At 37.9% G+C, this 26461-nt stretch overlaps 1 protein-coding gene across 6 annotated transcripts in view; it reads left to right on the top strand.

The window, feature by feature from the left end:
* The window catches only part of MITF (melanocyte inducing transcription factor), a 230149-nt gene that overhangs the window by 120802 nt on the left and 82886 nt on the right, over positions 1 to 26461 (top strand). For 4 of the 6 annotated variants that reach the window (XM_055558628.1, XM_055558626.1, XM_055558624.1 and 1 more), the window contains exon 2: positions 16835 to 17084. In XM_055558628.1, the coding sequence (XP_055414603.1) occupies positions 16835 to 17084 (250 nt within the window). Of the gene's footprint in view, positions 1 to 3489; positions 4236 to 16834; positions 17085 to 26461 lie in introns of those variants that run through there. The other 2 variants (XM_055558629.1, XM_055558625.1) reach the window with 2 other exon arrangements.

Below are 26461 nucleotides of genomic sequence, written 5' to 3'. Positions count from 1 at the left end.
GGTATATAGTGGTGGTTCCGAGGCCTGACTTTATATTAGTCTTTTATGAGAATCTTTTTAAAAGATTGGAATTCGAAACAATGTTTTGGAAAGTCTCATTCAGTCATTTATTTGGGGGAAGATCATTGACATTTGTATTTTTAAATGCTCCTGAGTTGATTTTAAAGGGATGGTAGGGGGAGAATTGTCCCTAGGTCTTTCTGATAGAAATGCAAGTTTGGTGAACCATTGGCTGGGATCATAATGAAACATTATGGGTAGATGCTTCCTAAATTGTATGTAGCAGGTAGTTCATGAGTCAGTATAGTGGTTGGCATGTATTACATCTTCAACTGTTAATAATTGTTAGGATGATGAGAAGTAGTTTATTGAAAAAAGCAATAGCTATCAGAAGGAAAGATGTAAGACAATGATGTGCTTTGGGGAAAATAACACATTTGATATCCAAATAAAATAAGAAGGATTCTAACTGTGTGAAAAGAGTGGTTCTACTTTCCTTCAGCTGAGTTTTGGACAGGATAACAAGTAAAACCTCTTATCTCTTCTCTAACTCTTTCAACATAGTGATTGAGTTTTTCCTTCCCAAAAGATTGAGGCCCAAAGTTAGTAAAAAAAAAAAAAAAAACAATTGGCTGTCACTTGGATGTTTGATAGTTTTAAGTTCCATTTTTGTTACAGTTGTCTTTGGAAAAGGTCAGTGAGAATTCTGATGACTCTAGTTGATTTGCTGGAATTTGGGGCAAGGAGTAGCAGTTAAGATTTGAATTGTATGGGAGTACAGGTAATATTTTTATTCTACACTCAGTGTTTCACGTTAAAAGTATTATTTTTCCTTTGTCTCTGTTACCAGTTCTTATTTTATATTTAAATTTTAGGGTTTGCATATATATATCCATTTATGTGTCTGTGTGTATGCATACATATACATTTATATGTGTATATGCACTTAGGATATATATCTGAATAGTACAAATATGAACAAGAGAGTTGCTTACACATTATAGATTAATTCATTGTCAATGTATTTATTGAACATCAATTGTGGATTGTTTATTCTACTAGGTTCTAGGGATACAATGGTAAACTGAACAGATATGGTTCCTGCCACTCAGAAGACATTTGTTAAATGATTATGTGACTACTTGAGGGGCAGGATTGTGGAAATGTATGTAATGTTCCATGAATTTTATGGCTTTTGTCAGAGGTGTATGTCAAGCTTTATTCCATTTGCTGATAGGTATTTCATTGCTCTGTTCAGGGAGATTCCCCAAGAACATTCGCGTGATATAGGTATTTCTGAAGGTACCATGAATAAGTTGAACACACGCCCCTTGAAAGTAATTTTACTTAAACATTTATGTAAACGGTCAATGGATAGCCTCCTTGGGTTGGTAGATTGTCCAGGACAAAGTATCAGGCGATGTCATTGGCAGAACCTGCCAGGGGAGAATTTGGCACCATGCGGTGTCCCTGTTGGAATGGCTGGAATTGATGCCATTGGTTTCATGATGAACATTTGAGAGCCTGCGCAGGGTACAAATTTTCCCTGTGTGTAAGCATGTAATAAATCAGGGTTTCATTTCAAAAACTTACCGGGAACCGTGTAACTTAATTCAGCCTCAAATAGTGTCCAAGGTGGGAGAGAGTCCAGCTTGGTCCTTTAAAAAAAAATCATCACTTAAAGGTTCTGATATGGTAATTTCCTAACCTCTCTGTTTTCTTTGATCTTCAAATTTCTGAATTCCCCCACTCTGTTGAATTTCTGTTGGTTCTGTAGATTAGTCGGTGTGCATCCAGAATAGACAGTTTCAATCATAATCGTAAGAGCTACTTGTTTAATTGAGAGCTTAATATGTGTCGAAGAAGGAAGTTCCTTCTGTGGCTGGAGGGCAGAGAGCAAGGGTACAGCTTGCTTTCCTTAGACTGTACCATACACATTACATATATTCATATATTATTTCCTACAGTTTTAACAGTAACCTATGGGATAGCCATTTATCATTTCCCCTTTCTCGGATGAAGAAACTGGGGCATGGGAAGTTTAGTAAATTTGCACAAGGTCACAGTATTAGTAAGTGGTGGGATTTGAATCTGAATACATTGACACCAAAACTTGTGTTCTTGATTTATATACTCTACTGTGCTAGAGGGAGGAAAAGCAAGGTGTGGAGTAGGTTAGTAAGGGGAATAGTGTAGCATTTTAGTCATCTGTTAACGCTAGAACTCAGTACAATACCCAATATGTAGAAAGTCCTCAGTAACTTGTTAATAATGAGCACGATTATTTTCATCAGGGATCTGATTTCCCCACCCCACCCACATTCCTTCTACATATTGGTCTTTAGCATTGCCAGTAATTTACCTGCTTTCATCCACTTCTCTCCACTCTTGTCCATTTTCCCCTCATCGCCTCCCCTCACCTCCATGAAGTATCGTCACCTCTGACTAGGACTATGGCAGTAGCTAATCTTGTTGCTCCTCTGGGTGGTTCTCAATACAGCAGCCAGAGGGACCTTTCTAAAAACACAAATCTGAGCCTGCTTACAACCTCTCAATGGTTTCCTCTTCATCTTGAGAGAAAATCAGTGACTCTTCCCTTGTCTCCTGGGTCCTGATGGTCTGATTGTAGCCACTGCCTCAGTCTCATGGATACCCATGATTCCCCTTACTGTCTGACCTCCAGCCGCAGTGGAGCTTTCTTCTAACTCCCCACTTCAGGATTCTTGCACATGTTTTACCACTGTTCAGAAGACTCTTCTCCCATTCCCCTCTTCACACCCAGAATCCATAACTGCTACCCCCCACTCACATTGAAGCCCGGAGGTCCCTGCTTAAGGGAAGCCTTTCCTGGCCCTTACATATTAAACTTTCCCAGTTCCTTGTCACATTTATCACAAGTTACATTAAACACTTGGGTGATTATTTAAGATGTGTCCCATTAGATTTGAAGCTCCAAGACTTTGCACAGTGCCTGGGATGTAGAAAGTGTTCCATAAATATTCAACAAAAGAAAAAATGAAAAATGAACAAAGAATACAAAGGGCCAGGAACAGCTTGTCAGAGACATCTGGCTGGATATTTCCCATTATTAAAGGGAAACTAAAGAAAGATCACTTCATCACATGAAATTCAAGTTTGAGTATGGCTTATAGAGATTGCGCTGTTTTCCACCCGTTTACTTTGAAGACAGTCTCAGGCACAGAAAAGTGAAGTAACTTGCCCAGGATACACAGCTAGTCCATATCAGATGTCTTTGTTCTGACCTTTGAATTGTGTGTAGGGAAGAACAGACATTTTCATAAATCTGCAGGACATCTTTGATGTGCTGAGTCTCTAGGAGCTGCATCAATATTTGATATTATTGACGCTGTCATGTCAGAATTTTAAAGTGTCTTTTGAGAGTATCTGTTATTATTGCAGTGAGTTCAGAGTTTAATTGGATGACAATTTAAGAATATGCAGAAGTATGGGCTAAAGATGTCCTAAAAGATACTGCCCACAGTAAGAAGCAGCTTGTGTCTGATTTTCACCAAGACTGAGCAAGGGATAGCACTCCTTATATTCTTGGGGTCTGAGGGTAAGGAATGTTGCCCAGATCTCGACCCTGTCAGCAGGAAAGCATGTTCGATGAGCAACCTCCAGTTCCAAAAATGCTTTTGCATGGATGCAAAGCAGCTAGAGCTGTGTGATGAGCTGCTGCCAGAGGTCTCCCCAGTTGAGAGGGGACACAAGCTGTCCCACAGCCCTCCTGGATTCTGTGGCTCTTTTTGGTGTTAGAAATTCACCGGGATGTAAAATTACCTCTGCCTTCATGTTCTCTAATAACACGTAGTCACTGCAAGCCCCCACCGGTACCCGTACCCATGCTCGAGAGGGCTCAGTGAGCATCCCAGGTGTCGCCTGGCTGCTGGCTTGGGTTTTTGGTGGTGCCTTGGTCCTCGTGAAGCCCCTGTTGCAGGGTGAGGCAGCAGTTTTTTGTCCTGCAGGTACAGTAGGTACTGGATTAAACAGGTCTGCTGTTGCAGACAGACACCGGGCACCGTTGTAGCACGAGCTGTGTTTGGATTGGAGTTTCCAGGGCCTTATCAGGAGCCACCCCTAGTGACACAGCCAGTGCCAGAACTAACTTTGACTTTCACTCTTCGCCAAGGGCTTGCAGAACACCTTAAAGGAAAAAAGATGGAGGCGCTTAGAGTTCAGATGTTCATGCCTTGTTCCTTTGAAAGCTTTTATCTGTAAGTGGAGTTTTATTCTGGAAATAATCCTGGGACCACTTGGCAGGAGTTTTTTTGTTTGTTTGTTTGTTTTTAAGGGGAGAACAGAGAAAGGGAAGGTTTTATCGGGAGTTAAAAATTCTGGGACTGTTACTCTGTGATGTGGCTTTAATCGGCTTCAGCTGTAACCTCTGGTAGGTGACTGTGACAGGGATAACAACTAATTTGTGGGGTGGGGGGATTGAAATGCTAGTCCATTAGCTCTGCTTTCTCATTTGAAATGGAATGTGGGTCTTAAATTAATCATGCCCCCAAAATGACTGCTTGAAAAATCACTGCCCTGAGTGAGAACAGAGCTTGATTTATGATTACTGAGGTAGTCTGAAGTCGGGCTTTGCGATGACTAAAAAAGGGTTTTCTTCAGGAAAACGGGTGTGCTTAGTGACATTGGTCAGAATTGTCCCCTTGCAGACACTTTGGATTTTTTGCTTTCTCCTCTCCCCTCTACCCCACACTGTGGAGTAGTACACTTGCATTAATAAACATTGCATTTGCATTTCTTTATATTGATTTTTTTTTTTTTTGTCTCTTTGAGAGGAAAAGAAAACATCCCAAACATCAGAATCATCTATCTGACACAGAAATGTAGAATGAGTTTGAAATTGGCACTTTCAAAGAAATACTAAGATGGAGAAATGCTAAATGGATCACAGCTTTCTCCTCTCCCCCCCACCCCCCTCCCCATTTCCTTCAATATTTACTTTCAATGTTAGGTGATAAGATTTGAAAACAATACTAAAAGCCATGTCCCTAAGTGAATAGGCATTCAAGCAAATCAACTTAAGCAAAAGCCACCTCTGGAGCTTAATAATTATTTACTGAACGTTCCTGGGTCATGAGAGAGGTTCTGATTAAGTCAGAAAAGCATTATGTTCAGCAGCTTGTGAAGGTGTGTTTAAAGACGGCAAGAATAATGGAAAAATACTAAAAGTAGCAGAACTATTTTTAGAATCTGATTCTTAAAAAATAAAATTCCTGTAAATGTAATTGTGGTAAAATTCCTAATGTTCAGTGGATACATCTTTAAAAGACTTTACAATTATTTAAATTGTTTTCTAATGTCTTGTTCTATTTTTGCTGTATGGTTTGCTTTTATAGATTTTTAAAATTGTATATGTCATTAAAACAGTTTAATTACTCATCTCTCTAAAAGGATAGAACATTTTATGAACAGAGTGTATACATAATTATGTATTTAAAATGTCATCAGGTTAGAAATGTTACAATTTTATCCTTTGTAAATCAGATAGTAGTTAGTTCTCTGTGGTTCATATCACACAAGAATGTCCTCCATAACTTAATAATTTTTGAAATATTATTTTTAAGCAAATGAATGGATGTTATAAATGGATAAAGCATGCCATTTAGCTTTAGGATAGTAATGATGTCATCCTTGAATTTATATCCAAAATAATGCTTAATTTCAACTACTTTTGCTTAATTGATTTCTTTTTTTTCTGGTTGACTAAAATACTGGCCATAGGACCATGCTTCCCTTGGTCCTATGATATTCTTAGCTTATGTCTTTGACAAAACTTGTTCACTGAGCTGTTGCTCATTAACTTCTTCTTGCCTCTTCTTTTGGGGAGGGTACACTCTGTGAATTGTTTCTTTTGTATTTTCCTCTAGGAAAGCAAAGAAACATTATAGCAGAAGGCAGCCTTGTAAGAATTTGGGTTCCTAGAAAATAACTTTTCAGTTTTCAATAGTTTCAAGTTATTAGAAAGCTCAGAGAGTACCAATTCGGGAATTCAAGCCCAGCACAGAAGAATCCATTGCCTAACATTTACTTACTGTCTGCAGGGTGCGCTGACCACTGTCCTAAAAATCTTACTTGCGTTAGCATATTCACTTCTCATACTTGCTCTTTGACAAAAGTACTTTTCTCCTACCTCCATTTTGTAGATGACAAAACTCAGGTTTGGGCAGGTGAAAGATCCTGGCCACGTCTTAACGCTGAGAAACGATAGAGCTGGAATTTCAACAGAGGTATTCTGGGTACGTGGCTTCTGCTTTTCTCTGTTCCATTCTATGGATTTTCATTTCAGATACTGACTGAATTGATGTTTCTTCCTGTGGCCTTTTAATTGTATTTCTCCAATGCTCAGATTTCTGAATTATCCAAACTGAACCTCCATTGTGCTTTTGAGTGGCTATGACTAATCCAGTGTCACAGTATTTGTCTATCAAATGGGTTTCCTTGTATCTGATTTACTATTGATTATAAGATGACTGTTTAGGGGAGAAGAAAGCTCTACTAAAAAAAAAAAAATATATATATATATATATATATGTATATAGATATGATCTATTCTGACTTGAGAAACCTTAAAATATGGAGGAAAAGTTTGTCTTATAATTAAACTAATACAGTTGGTCTCTGGAACTGAGATTTTTGGGAAAAGACTGTTCTCTGTCACTGGATGACTCAAGCAATGGTTTTACTAAAGGTCTTCCAGCATTAAGGTTCTAGTGTTACCTGATTTTAGGAGGTGGGTTATTTGTTAGGATAGAGATACCAAATTTACTCTTTGGATAGGTATTTATTTCATCCCACTATGTGCTAAATATTCTTTTAGGTGCTGGAGAATTTAGGTGCTGGTGAATAAAGCATAGAAATCTCTGCCCTCGTAGAGCTAGCTCTATCTGGTCATGAGGGGCTAGGAACGTTCCAGCTCTATCCTTAAGTCTGGGTCTCATCTTCATGGTCCAAAGTGGCTGCTAGACCTGCAGCCATTACCATGAAATTCTAGGAGACATGATGGCAAAATGGGTATCTCTTTAGGAAGAATTTTTGAACAAACCATGTGATCTTTCTGTTGAAGTCTCACTAGCAAAACTCAGGCATGAAGCCAATCTACCCCCTGAAAAGGTGGGAAATGTGAGTGGCAGTGTACTGGCCAAAACAAGGGCAAAATAGAATGGATAGCTAGATTGTTTGAGTTGTAGCTCTTAGGCCAAAACATTGATTTTTTTTTTTTTAACAAATAACTGATATTTTCTAAAATGACACAAAAATGTACTATGGTTTAACAGAGCACATCCAACTGGATTAAACAGAAATGGAGATTGAGAGTCCCTTGTAAATCAATGTATCTGGTGTCCAGGGTTACAAGGCTTCAGGGATGGTTTGATCCAGATGCTCTTTGCCATCCACATGCTGGCTTCTTACGCACTCTTCCTTCTTTCTAGGCCTCAATTCCTTCTTTCAGTTCACATCACTGTTTCCTTTAGTTTGCCTTTCTTTCCACATAGATTCAGGAAGTTCCAGATTTATATCCTACCATCTTTTCAAACCTTAGTATAAATAGAGGTGTTTTACCCCAGTAGTTCTGGTCAAAGGCATTGGGCTGCCTCTTATTGGATCATTTTAGAGTACAAGCCCATTCGATGGGTATGTTGATTGATCAAACCCACGTTGTGTTTCTAGGTCTGGAGTTAGTAGCACTACCATAACCTGCCTCATGAATGGAAAGTGAGGGGGCTGGTTTTTCAGGGTGGAATTAGGGTACTTTCTCAAAGAAATGAGGCAGTATGGTGAGCCAGCATAAGTAACATGTGACCGCCATAAATCATTACCACTATTTGTAAGGCTGGCTTTTAGACCATGACAAGTGCATATACTCACTGCTCCTGAGATCATAATTGGTACTTTTGTTTTGATTTTCACACAGTTTTGCAAACTTTGCATCTTGGTTGATATGTCCTAGACGTGTAGTAATTGCTAAGTGATGGCAGTCTAAGGCTTTTGAATCTTCTCTTACCTGTTGTGTTGCTATCTTGACACATGGACAGGGCATGCCTGTGACTGGGGCGATTGTTCAAGTAGAGATAGAAGGCTTTTCAGTCTTGAAAAAGATCCTTCCAGTTACTTCACACTCATGTCTGAATTCTCTCATTAGATTGTCATGGTGGTTTGATGGTTTAGTCACTAAGTTGTGTCTGACTCTTGTGACTCCATGGACCATAGCCTTCTAGGCTCTTCTCTGTCCATGTAATTTTCCAGGCAAGAGTACTGGAGTGGGTTGCGTTTCCTTCCCTAGGGAATCTTCCCGACCTAGGGATAGAAAATGGGTCTCCTGCATTGCAGGCAGATTCTTTACCAACTATAGTTTTGGATAAAAGTTTGTTCCTTTTAAATTGCTCTAAGTGGGATATATTGTTATGCCATATCAATTACTTATACCTTATAAGGAATGGATTTTTCAGAGTCTTTTAAAATATGGCATCTAGATGTGAATGAGGTTCCACGGTTGGACAGTGTAGACAGGAATTCTAGAGTGTGATCTAGTGAAATGCAGCTTGATAGGAAAGATAGGGTTGAGTGTGGGGCCATCTACTTTATCTGCATTATGACCTTTTGATAGGCTGCCAGAAATAATTTCTTAGAAAGGAATTGAGAGTAGAGTGTGGAAAGCCATGGTGGCATCTGTGGGAAATGGAGGACAGTCGTGGCCTTAAAAGGAGGAAATGGTACCCTCATATCCTTGTTTGAAAATAGCTTTCAGTAACAGATACTCCTTGGTTGGAGTGTATAGAAGTAAGAAAATCTATTTGGGAGGGGTGCATATAATCAACTTAAAAAAATATCTGATGGTGAATATTGCCTGGAAGAACACTGGGCTAATATTATAGAGGTCTCAAACATTTTGGGTCATATCTCCTAAAGTAAGTTTTTTAAAGCTGGCTCTCTCAACATATTTTAGTTTACTTATAAAGTTCATACATGTGTCACTATACTGATGCTATATTATAATATGTGTGTGTTTGTTGCTTAGTTGTGTCTGACTCTTTGCAACCCCACAGACTATAGCCTGGCAGGCTCCTCTGTCCAGGGGATTCTCCAGGCAAGAATACTGGAGTGAGTAGCCTTTCCCTTCTCCAGGGGATCTTCTGACCAGGGATCAAACCTGGGCAGATTCTTTATCGTCTAAGCCACCAGAGAAGCCCAATATTATAATATACAACACGTATAAAAATAGAAAATAACAATGATGGGTAAATTTTATATAAATTTCAATCTTTTCTTCCTGTACTCCCGGGAATCTTTTTTTGTACCCTCTTTTGAAGAATGTTGATACATTAGTTTTGTCTTCTTATGTTTCTTTGAAAAATACTGATATAAGTCTTATTATGCTTCTTTTTGATTTTGATCTCATCCGTTATTGAAGTTACTCTTACTGGTGCCTGTCGAAGATCCAGCTTAAAGAGTATTAATCCTAAATAGATTCAGAGAGACTACGATTCTTTCAAACTAATTGGATTCCAGGTGTTGAAAAGTGACAATTTTGGATTTTTAACTTGCATATTTTTAACTTGGCAATTCTTGCTTTTTTAGAACACTTTCCTCCTTATGCACAACAAAGAGTAAAGAACTCCAGAGGATGGGCGTGCGGTCCTCTCTGGACACCAAGCCGGCCTCATGTCTAGCAGAACAGGGCCCTTGGAAGACCTTCAGATATTTGTTGAAGGAAAGAAGAGGAGAAAGACAAGCTGCACTTCACAAGCCTTTTTATTTCCTCTGTGCCAGAAACCTGTAGCATTTATTGTCTGAGCTGATAGTGTTACCAGGAAAAGCTGAACGTTTGGCATGTTTTCTTTTTTTTTTTCTTGACCGCTGCAACCAAGGTTGTTGATGGCTGAAGTCCACAAGATTTCCACTTTTGAAGCCAAAGTGTGAAATCTGGTACTTTCACATTTACATGAGTTATACTCTCAGTTATTTTAAGTGAGATATATGTTTATCATATATATCATATATCAGATACACCATATATTTCTTATATTTATGTGTGCGTATATATATATATATCATATAGACAAGTAACAATATATATTCTTATTGGTACTTGCTTCTACCATACATGATGAAAAAGTCATCTCTACACTTATAGAGCAATGACTTTGGAAAGAAGGGAAAGGTTAAAATAATGGGAATAGCTGATCCTTTGAAAACGTTAAATTCTAGGACTTTCCTGGTTGATCTAGTGGCTAGGACTCTGTACTTCTGGTGCAGGGGCCCAGGTGTGATCCCTGGTCAGGGAAGTAGATCCCATGTGCCACAACTAAAGAGCCAGTACTGCCAAATAAATAAAATAAATATTAAAATGTTAGATATCCATACTGCCATTTAAAAAGATATATCTGTTTACTGACTCTTATTTTGGTAATTTATGCACTTGGACTTACTTTCTTAAGACTCTTAAAAATCTCTCTTTGCTGACAGAACAGCAGTTTTGTAGGTTTGGCCGGTAGGTTCTTACATATTTTCCTTATAATAGAATAGTTATGTTGTAACCATAATGATCCATTGGCAGTATCTGGAGAGATTTTTTGTCTAGTTGGTTTTATAGCCCATTTGGCAAGAGTGGGTGGTCCTTACCATTTCATTCCGTTCAACATGTTGGGTTCAGCATCAGAAGGACTCTTCAGAGCTCTTGTCGGAGTTATCAGAGGCCGGGAATGGAATGTGCGTTTCCTCAGACATGGAAGAAAGTGTTCTGCTCTAAGAATCAAAGATGTGAGTTCATGTCCCAGCACTCCTACCAAACAAATGGACGATCTTGGGTGTCCAAGTTTCCAAACCTGGCATCAGAATCAGCAGCATAGTTTTTGTAGACATACTGATTCCTGGGCTTTACCTAACCTGAAGCCAGAATTTCTTGGGATGGAGCCTGGGCATTTTGACTTTAGGCAGGGTCCTTAGCTGATCCCGTGGCAGCCAGCCTTCTGCATTTGGAAACACTAGTAGCTTAACCTATCTCTAACATAGCTTTCTTACCTGTGCATGAGGTTAATTATCATGCCTTCCTGTGTCTTTACTGTCTATGTGAACATCAGCCACTGTACTTTCTTGGACGTAATTTCATTGTATCCAGTGCAGGCAGATGCTAGGCTTTGAGCTGTATCAACTGAATGATTATAATGAAGATTCCTTTTTCCTGGAGAAAAATTCTAGGAGTTTTACTTTGTATCTTGTGAGTGAACTGCAGGATAGATTATCTTCTCTCCACCCCTTCAAACTTTGTCAAATTCTCTGAATCAAAAAGGGATTGCCTAAACCTTAAAAAGCAGATAAGCTATGGTCCAAGCTTGTATACAGGCTTATAAAAATTCACTTTCTTGCATAAAAAAGAAGTAGCTTGTTCATGGTTTCGTGTTTTCTGACTACTACTTTTTTAACTCTGTTCTAGTTTATCTGAATTGTGTTTTGGTTATTGTGCTAAGCTTTTTACTTCTATTACAAATTTTAATCCTCCTCATGATGCCAAGAGGCAAATGTATTAAACAATCTATAAATAAAGAAGGCAGAAGGCAATGGCACCCCACTCCAGTACTCTTGCCTAGAAAATCCCATGGACGGAGGAGCCTGGTAGGCTGCAGTCCATGGGGTCGCGAAGAGTTGGACACGGCTTCACTTTCACTTTCACTTTTCACTTTCATGCACTGGGGAAGGAAATGGCAACCCACTCCAGTGTTCTTGCCTGGAGAATCCAAGGGATGGGGGAGCCTGGTGGGCTGCCGTCTATGGGGTCACACAGAGTCAGACACAACTGAAGCAACTTAGCAGCAGCATGATGCCAAGAGGCAAATGTATTAAACAATCTATAAATAAAACCAAAGCTCAAAGAGATTGACTGACTTGACCATGGCCACAGGTTAGTAAAGGCCAGGACTGTATTCTGCATGAAGAATTGATGAGAGGTAAGGCAAGGGAAAGTTCATCAGTTCTTTGAGCCTAGAAGCTAAGTTGCAGCTTACAGCCAGATTCATGTCTTGGATGATTATGATATGGAGACCAAAGACTGATTCCTAAGGTCTGGTGAAGGGGTATTGTCATCACTGTGAAAGGTGAGGATTGGTCAGGCAAGTGTTGTTTGGATGGCGAGATACTGGATTTTATGAGATTTCTGATATATTTAAGTTGCTGATGAAGGCAGAGGAATTAACTCTTTGAATTTAGGAATATACCAGTGATTCACAGAGCACATGTCCAAATGTCTCTTTACCATTACAGAGAAGGGTCAGGCTTTGAAGGTTAAAAATGTAAATTTAGCCATCAAGTTAGGAACTCAGGTCACGTTTATGGCTACTTATCTAAGTGTCCATATTCTAGCTGGCGTGTTATCACTGTAACTTAGCTGGGATTCGCTCACTCAGTCATTGTTGTTCGTTTAGGAGATGGGTTTTGGAGAGGTTCAGAGAGGTTGAGTGGCTCGTTAAAGATCAGATTGCTCAGCAGCGACTGAACTAGAAGTTGTGTCCCATTGATGGCCATACTCCTGAGTCACCACTGAGCAATTCCCAGTTTTCAGGGAAGTTGCCTGGTCTTAGTGACGTGGGTAAGTGCCAATTAAGGCATCTGCCTCCCCTTCAGTTGGCTTTCAAAGGGTGACTTCTTGTGGTGAGATATATACCTTCCCACATGGAACTAGATAAGAGTCCACTAATCTAGATAACTGACTTAATTGTAAGGCATCTTAAAAAAAATTACACGACCCTACCTTTTAAACTCATTGAGATTAGAAACCAGGTATTCCCAGCACCTGGCACAGGGGAAACCCTCAATAGCCATTTGTTGAATAAATGACCTTTAAATAATCTGATTAAAAGGAATCAGACTGATGAAATTAGGATTACCTAATGCACATTGAGGTTCATGGGCCCTGGATGAGTTCGGTCAGCTATTAAAACTAAATACATTGAGACAACTCTTAGTAGTAGTAGTTGAAGCATCAGGTCCTCATTTTAAAAATAAGCTTTTGGCTACCTGTAATGTTCTCACATAAAACTCGACTTTGAGTTTAAAACTTGCTCATGTGACCTGCTAACATTTTGATGTGTAGGTATTTTTGTCGATAGGGTGATAATTGCAGATTCAATTATTTCTAAGAGGAAGTAAAGTTTAAAAGATCGAGGAAAGCTGACAATCTGAGAGTCATCTTTAACATGGAAATATCCAGTAGGGTACGTGTGCAGTGAAGTAACTATTTTTCCTTTCTTTTCTTTGAGAAGACTTATTCAAATGTCAATTAGCTGAACATTGCTAGATTTTTTTGTGTGTGGGGTTTTAATTTATTTATATGGGTCTACCATATAAATATGTAATTTTTTTCCTAATAGGATATTTCAGTAAATGTTTTAAATGATACTGTTGTTGACTTGAAAGTCTGCAGCCTTAGAGGTTGATGACTAGTAATTTTAACTTAAGATGTCTCAAGAATGCTTTACTGTTAATTGAAAGGATTTCCCCCCCCCCAGTATCACAGCCAATGGCTTGTCTTGAGCAGCTAATTAGTGCGATTTTTCCACAGCTGCATTTGCCAAGGCACAAAGGTTTGCTCCTGTTTTTATCAAAAGGATCAGTCTCTCTGGGAATGTTTTAACCTGACAGGCTTTGAATAGCAAGACCATCTATTTATTTATTTATTTTTAAATAGCCTTCTTTTCTGGGTTTAGGAAAGTACTTTGAGCTCTGAACACATACTCAAAAGTGGGAAAATGCATTTTCTTTTGGTGCTGTTTTAGCAGAACCTGAGCAGGTGAATGGAGTGTTTTTGAGAAATGATGGGGTATTTTTATGGTGTAGATGAATGCATGATATGAAAGTAATAAACTGGGTATTAGCATTGTTCAGTCTTTGTATATCTGTAGGAAACTATAAAGGAAAGAGGGTTTAAGTCTTCTGGGATGCTGAAGACTTCCAAGAGAACCAGTGGATACAAGTCAGCACTTCCCTATCCTGTTGTCAAAATGCTGTCTAGGATGGATCTAGTCTCTTCCAGCCAAACTGTGATTTGATCACTCAACTCACTTCTTCATGCTTATAAGTTAATTCTTATTCCTTCTGTTTTTAAATTAGTGGCATATATCCTGCCACTGAAAAAAATATGGTGACATTATGGTTTATAGTGGGAAAAGTTAAAAGTAAGAAATTTACCTATAATCTCACTCCCACTTTGGCAGCTCTCATCCTTTTGCTGGTCATGTGTGTATTTGTGTACATACATACACTCTACTTATTCTAGATTAGAATGGACATCCATTTTTGATTCTACTTTTTAATTTGTCTTAGGACATGGATTTTGCACTTTGCTATGTGCTGAGCAATTTTTTTAAAAAAGGTATATTATCAAATCTATATGTATCATAATTTACTTTTTTTGTTGTTTGGCTACGCTATGTGGCATTGGAGATCTTAGTTCTCCAACCAGGGATCAAACTCGTGTACCCTGCATTGGGAGTGCAGAATCTTAACCACCGGACCACCAGGGAAGTCCCTAACTTATTTTTTTTTAACCTGTTTTATGCTTAAATCTTTTGAATGGTTTTATTTATTTCCTCAAATTTATTGAGGTATACTTAACAAAATTATTTAAGGTGTACAATGTGATGATTTTTTTACATGTATACATTGTGAAACGCATTAATCACCTCACATGGTTACTTACATATTTTTGTGTGTGATGAGAACACTTCAGATCTGCTCTCTCAGAAATTTCAAGTGTATGATGCAGTATTGTTAATTATAGTTACCATGCTGTGCTTTACATCCTCAGAACTTACTCATCTTGTAACTAAAAGTTTGTATTATTTAACCTACATCTCCCCTCATAATTTACATAATCATGCCTATGTTAGGGGACAGAATACTGTGCAATTTGTCAACAGCTTTGTAATGTCAGGTTTTCCACATTTTGAATTATTTTCCTAAGAAAGTTATCCATCAGTGAAATTTCTGAATCAGTTGATAATATTGTCAACTTGATAACCGATACTATTAGATAATATTGATATTGATAATATTAGAGGATTGTAGTATTATATTCCAGCAATATCTCAGGGTTGCATTATCTTTGTACTTTTTCTTGTAGTAAACATTTTTTTAAGTTTAATCATACCTTTCTAATAGCAGGATTTCCTAAGTTTAATATATTGTATAGTTTTAATTCACAACCATAAGTATATCTCTATACCATTTTTATGGCTCTATATTAACAGCATTATTTTATATGAACTTATCAGTCTATTGAACCAGGTTTCTGTGCTGGGTAATGAGTTAAATGCTAGTATAATTTTTTATTATATAGTTTTCTGGAACTCTGTGAAGGTGAAATGCAAACATTTCTTTATTCTTTAGTACTTTTTTTTTTTTAACCTGAAGAATTTGAAGATTTTTATCTTTAAGGGGTTTATAAGGCTGGTCAATAATTTAAAGGCTTTATTTTGCCTTTGTTAGAAGATAAGGATGATATTGGGATTTATATTCAAGGAAAGAAGCTCAAAGGTATAGATACTTCTCTGGAAGAATAACTTTGACATGAATATAAATACTTCCTAAATATTACTCTTTTTTCTGTTTCCAGGTGCTAATTAAGGTTTTATGTTCTTTGCCCTAAACTGTTGTTTTTTTTTTTTTTTTTAAGAAAATGATATTACCAGAAACAAAATTTCTGGATAATAGTAATTGCGACAACAAACATTTATTGAGGCAGTACTGCATAGCACTCATTGTATTAAGGGATTTCTGTGCATTATTTCATTCATTATTTTGTTTAATCCTCACAAAATTCCTAAGAGGTAGGGGTTTCGAGTATAAATGATGCAAAAGACATTTAAAAAGCATCTCCCATTTTGATAAGTGGGTAAGTAAGTTAAAATATTGTTATTCCTCTTTTTCAGACATGGTAACTAAGGCAGAGAGAGGTTTATTTACTTGTTGATGTCGTAGAGCTAGCAAGATAAACAATAGAAATCTATATTTAGGAAAATCAAAAAGTCCTTTCTTCTTGACTTGTGACAAGTATTTAAGCTTTTTAAAATGATTTTGGGTAGAGTAAGCACCAGCACCATTAGAGGCAGGCCTCATAGGGAACTCATAGAATGCGTGTTGGATAGGACTTGCCAAGAAGAATCAGAAGAGAAGACTGCACAAAGAAACCCAGGCGAAGAAGAATGGAGTTGCCAAACTAACTTGTCTTCTGCCCTCTTTCTCGAAGACTGAGGTTGAGTTCAGTGTTAAGATTCTGGTCCAAAGGCTTCTTTAATGACTTTCACTTCTTGTATCGTAGAAAAATTTCCCCATGACAGAGTTCACCTTTTCTTTGAACTATTGTGTGTTAGTAAACAGTTTAGATATCTTCAAGGAATTTAGATAGTGTACAGGAGTAGTTATTTGGCTAGATTCGACTATAAAAGGAAATCAAGCAAATTATTTTTAAGTGTGAAACTCTGGGTACCATTAAGATCCCTTGCTTCTTGGCACTTCATATGGCAGCACTATATTTGGTGGTGATGAGTAGTAGGCGATATAAAATGTCAAAAAAAATAAGCTGTATGATAAAAATGCCTAGATGCAATCAAGCCGACTTATTTTAATTCAACTACTGATGACTTAAATCCTGTCAGCTCTTGATTTTCAATTAGGTGGAATACCACTCTGCGATCTGATTATATTTTGCACGGGCTCATTTCATAGTTTGGTGCAATTTAGGATACCCCAAAATGCAAATGAAAGGTCTCATTAGGAACTCAATGTGTGTTTTTCTGTTTCCCCACAGCAGTTCCGAGGAGCATCCTGGGGCCTCCAAGCCTCCGATAAGCTCCTCCAGTATGACATCACGCATCTTGCTACGCCAGCAACTCATGCGTGAGCAGATGCAGGAGCAGGAACGCAGGGAGCAGCAGCAGAAGCTGCAGGCGGCCCAGTTCATGCAACAGAGAGTGCCTGTGAGTCAGACTCCAGCCATAAACGTCAGCGTGCCCACCACCCTCCCCTCTGCCACCCAGGTGCCGATGGAAGTCCTTAAGGTATGTGAGTGTCACTCTTGTTGGTTGGGCCAAGCCTTCTTCTTCTTCAACATTTTCCATTTTCCAGGTGTTTTATTTGTCTCATCATGTTTATTTGGTTATATTGACCTATCTGAAACATATTTGTAAATGTCAGCTCCATTGATTCCTACATGGCTTTGTATTTCCAAAGAAAGATTCCAACTAACTGTAAATTTAATAGTAACCCTCACTAAATGGGGGAAGAGTTGTTGATGTCCTGTGAGAAATTACCAGGAGGTTATAGATGGTTTTTATAATGATATCTTCCCATCTTTCTTTGGGAAAGTTTAAAAATGTACAAGTTATCTGAAATGAACCTCTTCTAATAACTTGTGTGTGTGTATATATATATATATTCCCCCCCCCCCCCTCCTAAATACATTCCATGGCCATTCTTGAGTTTTCTTTTTTCTTGAGTAAGTCATCTTGGCTGTAGAATCTGACTCTTTTAGAAAGTCTCTTCAGATAGAAAATGGTAGAAGAGCTTAGCTTTAATAACCAGACTGCATAATCTTTTTACTGAAGTGAGTTGTCTGTTTTGGGTCCCTTTGATTTCTTGCTAGAGTAGAAACTGCAGGAGCTTGTTAGCATCATTCTATCCCGGACATATAGCTTCCTAATTACTAGGGAAAATTGTAACAAGTCTAAGAATAGAATTCCATCTCACACATGGGTCCTGCAATCACATTGGGAGGTACTCCTTCTTTAAACATTCCAACTCTTAAATGTGACTGATGCAAGTGATGTTAAAAGAAAAGAAAGAGGACTTCCTTACTTCTTAATTTTTAAAATCCCATTACCTAATTGATCCATCCTGAAGAGTCCCGAGTGTTACTGTTCATTAAACAAAGTGAACTTTACCCGCCGATGATTCATTGTTGGTCTTTGCAATCATTCCTATGCTCAGAAGGGACATCTTTCACTATTTAAAGTTTACTATGAAGGCAAATGGGATGCTGTGTGATAATTGGGAAGCAATCTATGATCTCTACCAGGAAGAAGGAAAGAGATTCTTTAAAAACAAAATTTAAGCCAGTTGTTTTCTTATCTGTAAGACTCTTGAAATTTAATGATGGAGTACTGAAACTGTGTCATAGAGAAACTAATATTAAAATTCTGTTAGGATGAAAAAGATTGAAATGCTTTAGCAGAAAGTTTTACTCTAATATGACTGAAGTTCTGAATATTGCCACACCTAATGTATATCTTATGTACCCCACCTTCCAAATAAAGGCAAGTTTTTCTCTTGGAAGTAGGTTGTACATTAAACTTTCTGTTCTGCTTGGGTGAAAATTGGCAACCAGTGGGTTTTTACAGACCTAAGGTTTATTTAAGATTTAAGTTGTCTGCTGTTCACAAGAATCATAATTTTTTTTAGCTATATTTCAGATTATTTAAAGTTATATAAATTAAGTAATAATAAATTATAGAGAAATGTCTGTTTTATTTACTTTAGTAGTCTATTTTTTTAATCTGAAGAACAGATTTTAGAAGAGATGATACAGATTTGTGTTAGTAGTGGTTTATGTCTAAATCAAAGGTAATGTTATTATATTAGAGTATATTAGTTGAAATCTATATTCCTATTAAGGCAATTATATCTGATGAAAGAAAAATTACCCGAGTATGCTGAAAGATTATTTCCATTTCATTTTAAAAATGGACATCATTTTTAAAAGTTTTTATTACTTAAAAAAAGTAATTGTGATATGATTAAAATTAAAATCTATACTAATTGGTTTTAATACTATAACCATTTTTCCTTAAATGTTACTGTGTCCTGGTAACACTAGCCCTAACTCTATTGCTCAATTTAGTTATACTAGAAATATGTCCAAAGTTAAAACACAAATATATTGTTAGAACCCGGAGACTTAATCTAAACAAAAATGAACAAATGGTTAATGTATATTTCATACGGAATTAGTTTATCTCTAACTGGTGCATTTTTATACTTCAGTTATATAAAGTAGCAAAGTATGTTAAGAGGTGTAGGGCATAGCAATGTGGGTAGGTTTGGTAGCTGTTTAGACAGATTTTGTATATACTGTCCTTATGTGGAGGACCAAGCAGAAACATGATTCCATATAAGGTGGCATTCTAAGAGATTCAAATTACATTTAAAGGAGAGTGTCATACACATGATTACTTCAAATACTTAAATACTTAGTACTTTATAAAAATAATTTGCATATTTTTGAAAGTTTTGTGGATGGAAATATTATGAATCATTTATTACAGAAAGGTAAGTGAGAGAAAGATGGTCATTTTTTTCTTTTCTCTTTTATAGTTTTTAAATCATAAGCATATATTATGAAGTAAATGGTTAATAGAAAAGCAGTTAATTTGCTTAATCTTGACCCACATTTCTATGAATATACATTTTCAAGCAGTAACACCGAGTATACTAATTTATGCATAATGATACAGATGATGTTGAATAGATATTTTTTCTAATAGTATAGTCTCAGTAAATTCATCATTTAATTTTTAAAGATTTAAGTTGCTAGAACAGAACATACCTGCTTTTCAGTGGAGGTAGATGTGGGCAGTCAGACGTCTAGCGTGTGCCAGAGAATCCTGGGTAAATCTCTCCCGTCTCTCAGTGGTTTACAAGAACTTGATAGAAAAATCACACACACAAACCCATGTTACGAACATTTTTGCTCTTGGTGCGTTGAATGATTTTGAAAAGCTCAATTAGTATTTTCTGGTTAATCCCCTTTCTTTTGCAGAATTATGCTTAAAATATGAACGTTTATAAAGCATGTTTTAAATTGTCGACCGCTTCTAGTAAATTTAGGACTAGTGTTTGGAAGTCATAGGGATTGGAAATTTGCATTACTTATTTCTCAGATGGTTGTCATTCAGTCCGTAAATTCATGAAACTTTGAAGGATTAGCCTCTGGTTTCTACATTGATTTACTTAATTTATGATTTTTATTCCTATTCTTGGTTTTTATTTTAGGTGACATGGAGTGGTTAATTTTATTGTTGTATGTATTTACATAGTGGATATATCCTCTAGGTTTCTTAAGAACAGCCCTATTCAATTGGGTATTGTAATTTAAGGATGCTTCTTTGTCATAAATTAACCAGTATCTGGAGTGCATAATATATATTTCGCAATAGTGAAAATACGCACTCTGTATTTCTCACTGTGAATTAACAAAGTATATCATTAAGAACCATTAATGGAAGTAGTTTCTGCCACAGGTAGTTTTATTGACAAGCAAACCAGAGATCTGAAATCTGACCTGGCTCCTTTTAGACACAAACAGAGGAACCGGAGATAGGCCTTGTGGACACAGTCTCATGGCTGAAGAAGCATCACATATCAACCATCCTCATCCGCACATCCATCAAGCATGCATTTTCCCTGTCTCATCTCTCTAACTCTGACTGATTATGAAAGTACCTGATTGCTCTGATCTTGAACTGGCAGGTTCATCAGAATTGCTCCCCCTGCATGGACTCTGACAGTGTATAGTTGAAAACAAGTTTATAGTTTGAAAACATATATCTATTTAGAAATGTATAGGGAATTTTCAAGGATTTCCCTCTCTGCCTCCCTTCCTTTTTTTTTTTTTTTTTTTCTCCTTGGACTTAAAAAAATTTAAAGCCAAGGTATTCTCTTGGGAATAAATTGTATATTGAATCTTTCTGTTCTCCTTAGGAGAGAGATTATATGAATTTGAAGGAAAAAAATAGATATTTTTGGTAACTTTAGGATATCCTCTTTTAAATAATTTCAAGAAATTTATTTTTAGATTTTTTTCTTTTTTTCCAAATCATCTCAGATAACCCAAGGAATTAGATTACTGCAGAATGAGAAGTGATGCTTGCTGTTCATCAGGTATTAAAACACATTTTTGCCAGGGCCCTCTATCTTGTGAACTGAATTCACATTGGTATTTTTTTGGTGGTTGACTTAGGTATGGCATCTCATTTAAATAGTGATTCTAGCAACCCAGGATGGATGGGTGTTCTGCTTTCTTGTCACCCTGTCTGACAACCTATATTCCATGAAATTTCACTAATGGAGGAAAGGGTGACTGACTGAATTGCTGGCCTTTCTCTGTAATTTATGAAATCTACCTGATGTTGAATTGTCAAGGTATGGCTTATTCTTTAGGTATAATACAGAAACTTGAAGAAGGTGTGTGGAGTTATGAGTGAGTTGGGAGGTTATATTAGAAGAAGGAACGGCTCCCAGGCCCCATTATGCATTTGATTTTCTTCCGGATTTATTTAGGCAGGAACATAGAACCTCATTAGCATCATATTGGCCAAAAGAAGTGGGAAGAGATGCAGTGTGTCTCAGTTTGGCTTGCCTTTATCGCCTTAGTTAGGGAATCTTACTAGAGGTGCTGACCACATAAGAAAGGAAACCTGAGAATTCTTCTAATCCCATAGTCCATGGGCCAGCATATATTTTTGTTACCAGTCAGTGTGAGTTACATGAACATTCTGTGAGCATCAGTTTCAGGACTGTTTATGAACTTTGGTGTCCTTTTGTTTTTGGATCAAACACCGTGTCTACAAGGCCACATCTTCTCTCAGGGACAAAGGGATTCAATTTCCAGGTTCCACAAACATCTTTTCGTCCTCCTACAGACCTCCTTTCCCTACAGAGCCTTTGAATCTCTGGATCGTTATCACTTTGTATTCAGTGTCACACATAAGGTAATTTTCTTTCCCTTTAAAACTCATTTTTGTTGGAACTCTACTCAGTATTCTGTAATGACCTATATGGAAAAAGAATCTAAAAAAGAGTGGATATATGTATGTGTGTGTGTGCTCAGTTATGTCCGACTCTTTGCAACTCTGTGGACTGTAGCCCACCAAGCTGCTTCGTCCATGGCATTTTCCAGGCAAGAACACTGGAGTGGGATATATGTATACATATAACTGATTCACTTTGCTGTACACCGGAGACTAATACAACATTGTAAATCATCTATACTCCAATAAAATAAGACAAAAATTATAGACAGTACTTGTTAACTGAGAACTGATCTAAACAGTGTAGAGGGAGATCCAGGACACCAGCTATTACAGTCCAGGGCGCAGCTTTCCTGACTTCTGCTGCTTTCCAACCTACAGATCCCTTTTGTGGGAGCGAGGTCTGAAGAAAGGTATTAGGCAGTTTTGATCAGGTAGATGTAAATCCTATCTTTATTTGTTCACCTTTTCAGGTGAAATGAGACAAATAGTTTCTTTTCTTTCTGAGAGAGAAATACCTTGTCTGTGCTTTTGAGAATATTGCTTTAAGCTTCCTGTTCCTTAGGCAGAATAGGGACTTCTTACCCTGTGTACTGGAAACACTTAGATCATTCTGGTGATACGTGTGCTCCAGTTTGCCTTGGCAGTGACTGGCGACCCATTTGCTTCCCATGCAAATGCGATGCATACCATATCACCGTAGGTAAGGAGTTAGTAATCTAAGGGCTGGCACAGGAAAGTTCTCCATAAAGTTGCCTTACATCGGGGAAATCTAAATCTAACTTAACCCAGGCTAAGTAGGGCACCCATCTCAGTAAATGTGCACTGATTAACCTCAGACATCTTTTCTGCCTCCGCTGCTTTTAGTAACTAGGAATGAGCGGTGAATCCTGGCTGAAAGAAAGTCGTCTTTGCTTAGATTTTTAGGCCTGGCCCACTTGAAAGAGCAGCCCTGTGGGGAGCAACTATGTAAAACAAAACAGTCAGCCTTGATATAGCTAAGCCTACGAATTAATTCCACTTTTCTGGAAACACTGAAATATCAGCTGTAATTCCATATTCATTTGGTAATGTGCATGCATGTGTACATGCTAAGTTGCTTTGGTCATGTCCAATTCTTTGTGACCCTATGGACTGTAGCCCACCAAGCTGCTCTGTCAGAGGGATTCTCCAAGGAAGGATACTGGAGTGGGTTGCCACGCCCTCCTCCAGGGATTCTTCCCAACCTAGGGATTGAACCCGTGTCTCTTATGTCTTCTGCATTGGCAGGTAGATTCCTCACCACCAGTACCACCTGAAAAGCCCCTCATTTGGTAATATTGGCACACAAGATGGAAGTGATTTCTTCCACTATGAGCACACAGCCATTTTTATGTGGCTGAGGGGTATCATAGAATCGGGTGGTGTGATCTCCTCAGGGTGTGGGTCAGGTCAGCCGTGTTCAGTGGACATCTGAGCCATGCAGGTTTGGGAGGAGGGTCACCTTCTTTCTAGGGTCAGGGATTTTTCTTCTCAGTGGGCTACTTTGCCATCACTGAAGTCACCTTGTGGGTTTACATGAAGGGCAGCTGCTCAGCCCCTTTTTCTCCTGGTAAAAAAAGCCATAATGATAGGTGCAGTCTCTTCTAATTTACACAGTTCTCATAATCCTAAAACTGGAGGTCCAGGTAGCACTTAAGGACAGTGCTAAGGTCTAGGGCGTTGGAGTGAGAACTGAAAATTGGAGTGGGACTTTTTTTTTTAAATCTACCTTTGAATGGAAATTTCTTTTCAATATGATATGACATGTAGCACATTCATTCTTAACTGGGCTGATATTGTCTCCCAGGGGAGCAAAAATTGGCTCTTGGAAGGCAAAAAATATAAGATGTTATAATGGTTTGTGATCTCTAAAGCAGGAGTCCCCAGCTTCTGGGATCTAATGACTGATGGTGTGAGGTGGAGTTGGCATAATAATAATGGAGATGAAGTGCATAATAAATGTGATGTGCACGAATCATCCTGAAACCTTCCCCTTCACCTTCCCACTCATGGAAAAATTATCTTTCACAAAACTGGTCCCTGGTACCAAAAAGGTTGGGGACTGCTGCTCTAAAAGGGCATAGTACATAAGCAGATATGCAGTATATGTACCTGTTACAATTTTCTTGGTTGGGGATTAGGGGAGAGGTAATTAGGGGGAACAAGAAGGTCTAAAACGGCTGCCTAAGGGGGTGGTGATGAAAAAACAAAAAGGATTTGAGAAACATTCCTGTTTCTGTGCTGAATTCCTGTTTGGCATCTTTCTTAACTCCCCTCTTTGTGTTCTGTTTAGAAAACGCTTAGGCTCTTATGGATATACCGCCTGCCTTGCAGCTAGTATGTGTCTCCCAGAGAACTGTTAGACTCACAGTCATGGGTGGCACGTCCAGATCAGGCGGTCGTTATTAGTGTCCCCATTTCACAGACGTGGAAACTGAGGTGAAGGGGTCAAATAGCTCGTCGGAATTGTGTGAAACAAGTGGTGCAGTCAGGATTTGAACTCAGTTGGATTTCATGGCACTAATTGCTTAATCATTGGTGGTGGTTCCTCTCCGAGAGTGAATGACCTGAAAGAGTTTAGAAGGCAGAAGTAGCAATGTTTCATTTCTCAAGTGACATGGTAACCTGGTACCTGCAGCAGATACAGTAATTACTGGTGTAACTGTGGTACTAGCTAAAGCAACTTCGAGGAGGACAAGCAGTGACTGCACAGACATTAATTATTGGCTGTATTGGATGGTAAGCTGAATCCTTTATGTCCATTATATTACATATCTCTCTAGCAGCCCTGTGGGACAAGTAGGATAAGCCCAATCTTCCCCGTGGGGAAACTGATGCAAAAAGAGATTGTCACTGAAGTCACACAGTTAGACTCCTCAGCCTACGTTGCATGCGTGCATGCTCAGTCGTGCCTGACTCTTAGTGACCCCATGAACTGTAGCCCACCAGGCTCCTCTGTTCATGGAATTCTCCAGGCAAGAATACTGGAGTGGGTTGCCATTCCCTCTTCCAGGGGATCTTCCTGACCCGGGGGTCAAACCTGTGTCTCTTGCGTCTCCTGCATTGGCAGGCATATTCTTTATCACTGTGCCACCAGGGAAGCCCACCTTATCTACTTATCAGCCTACCTTATCTACTTATAACCACATACCTTGCTTCCTCTCTGTTTCCTACAGAGTTCAAGAACAGCCTCTAAACATTTCAAAAAATCACCAGTAACAGACTATGTTAGAGCCAAGTGGGAGGTCGAAGAGAAACTACAGAGGAGTCTCACAGGCTTAATGGAAGGACACATGATCTTAAGCATTTGAAATTAGTAAGGGGACATCCATATGGAATAATTAAAGTGTATCCCTGAATTGCCACTATATGCCAGATGGAAGACCTGGACTGTAGAAAAATACTGCCTCGCCACGTTGACCACTGTGGTGATTTATGGTTTCATTGTAGTCATCATTATTGGTCAGAATATTGAGATGTTTTATAACAGCATCCAGAAATCATAACTCAAGATGATTTGCATTCTAAAACATCCTGTCTGCCAGGCTAATCTTATTGGCCTAATTCATATCTTTCATAGTTCTGTGTGTATCAGTAATACATTTATATTTTTGTAAAGGATTTTTGAAATACTCAATTTGGTAGAGTCAATACATGTGTTTTAATATTAATTTTCTCCTGGGATTATGGTTGCATTTAGAATTTTTCTTCCACTACCTCACTGCAGTATTGTTACTTCTGTTGTATTTCAGCACTTAAAACTGGAACTTCAGTTCTGGTTGTTTTTCTCTTAGCTTTTAAGTGAATAATGTTAGCTGTCATAAAGTTTATATTACTGTACGTTAAGGTCATGAATCTTCTTTACAAATGTTACCTACGTAATCCCAACAATTAAAAAGGGTGCTTATATTTAAAAGACCATCTTCTATAGGTAAGCTCTTGAATAACAGAGATTGTGGACATGTGTAAGCAAAATCTAATTTTAACATTGCCCTACTAAAATAAGGGGGTGGGATCTGTGTTTAAAAATATGTAAATTAGTAAGTGGTTTTGCACAACGTTAGGGCTGCAATCAGTACTAGTATCTTGGCTCTTGCCCTGAATATGTCTCTTGTTATTGGCTTCTTTGAGCATCAGCCTAAACTTTAAGGAAAATTTAACTCCCAACAACACACTAGTCTTTCAGACCTTGTTTATAAAGTTAGATGTTTTTTCCTATTAATTTATAGTTTTGCAAAAATGAGATGAATTAAAATTGGAGCATATGAAGCAGATAAAATAGGAAGTTATTAAAGTAGAGAATGGTCCTAGAGAAAGAGTTGTAATCACTGTTTTAAAAACTAGAGAATATTCTAGAAAAGGACCTAGATTGTTTTATACCAAATTGTTCTTACTTGTTACATCTGGAATGAGTTTTTGGATTGGAGATATTGGTGGTCAAAGGCTTTATTAATTTTTTAACCAAGAGGGTATATGCATATGTTCTCAATATAATTAAGTGGGCTTCTCTTGATGCATTTTATTAGGAGTCTTAGGGAAGTTTCTTTTGCCTATAAGTCTTTTGAGCAGCCCAGTTAGGTGAGTTTACTAGACATGTGCACATTGCATAA

This window comes from Bubalus kerabau, chromosome 20 (genome assembly GCF_029407905.1).
Source record: "Bubalus kerabau isolate K-KA32 ecotype Philippines breed swamp buffalo chromosome 20, PCC_UOA_SB_1v2, whole genome shotgun sequence".
NCBI lineage: Eukaryota > Metazoa > Chordata > Mammalia > Artiodactyla > Bovidae > Bubalus > Bubalus kerabau.
This window is presented reverse-complemented; position numbering and strand designations above follow the sequence as displayed.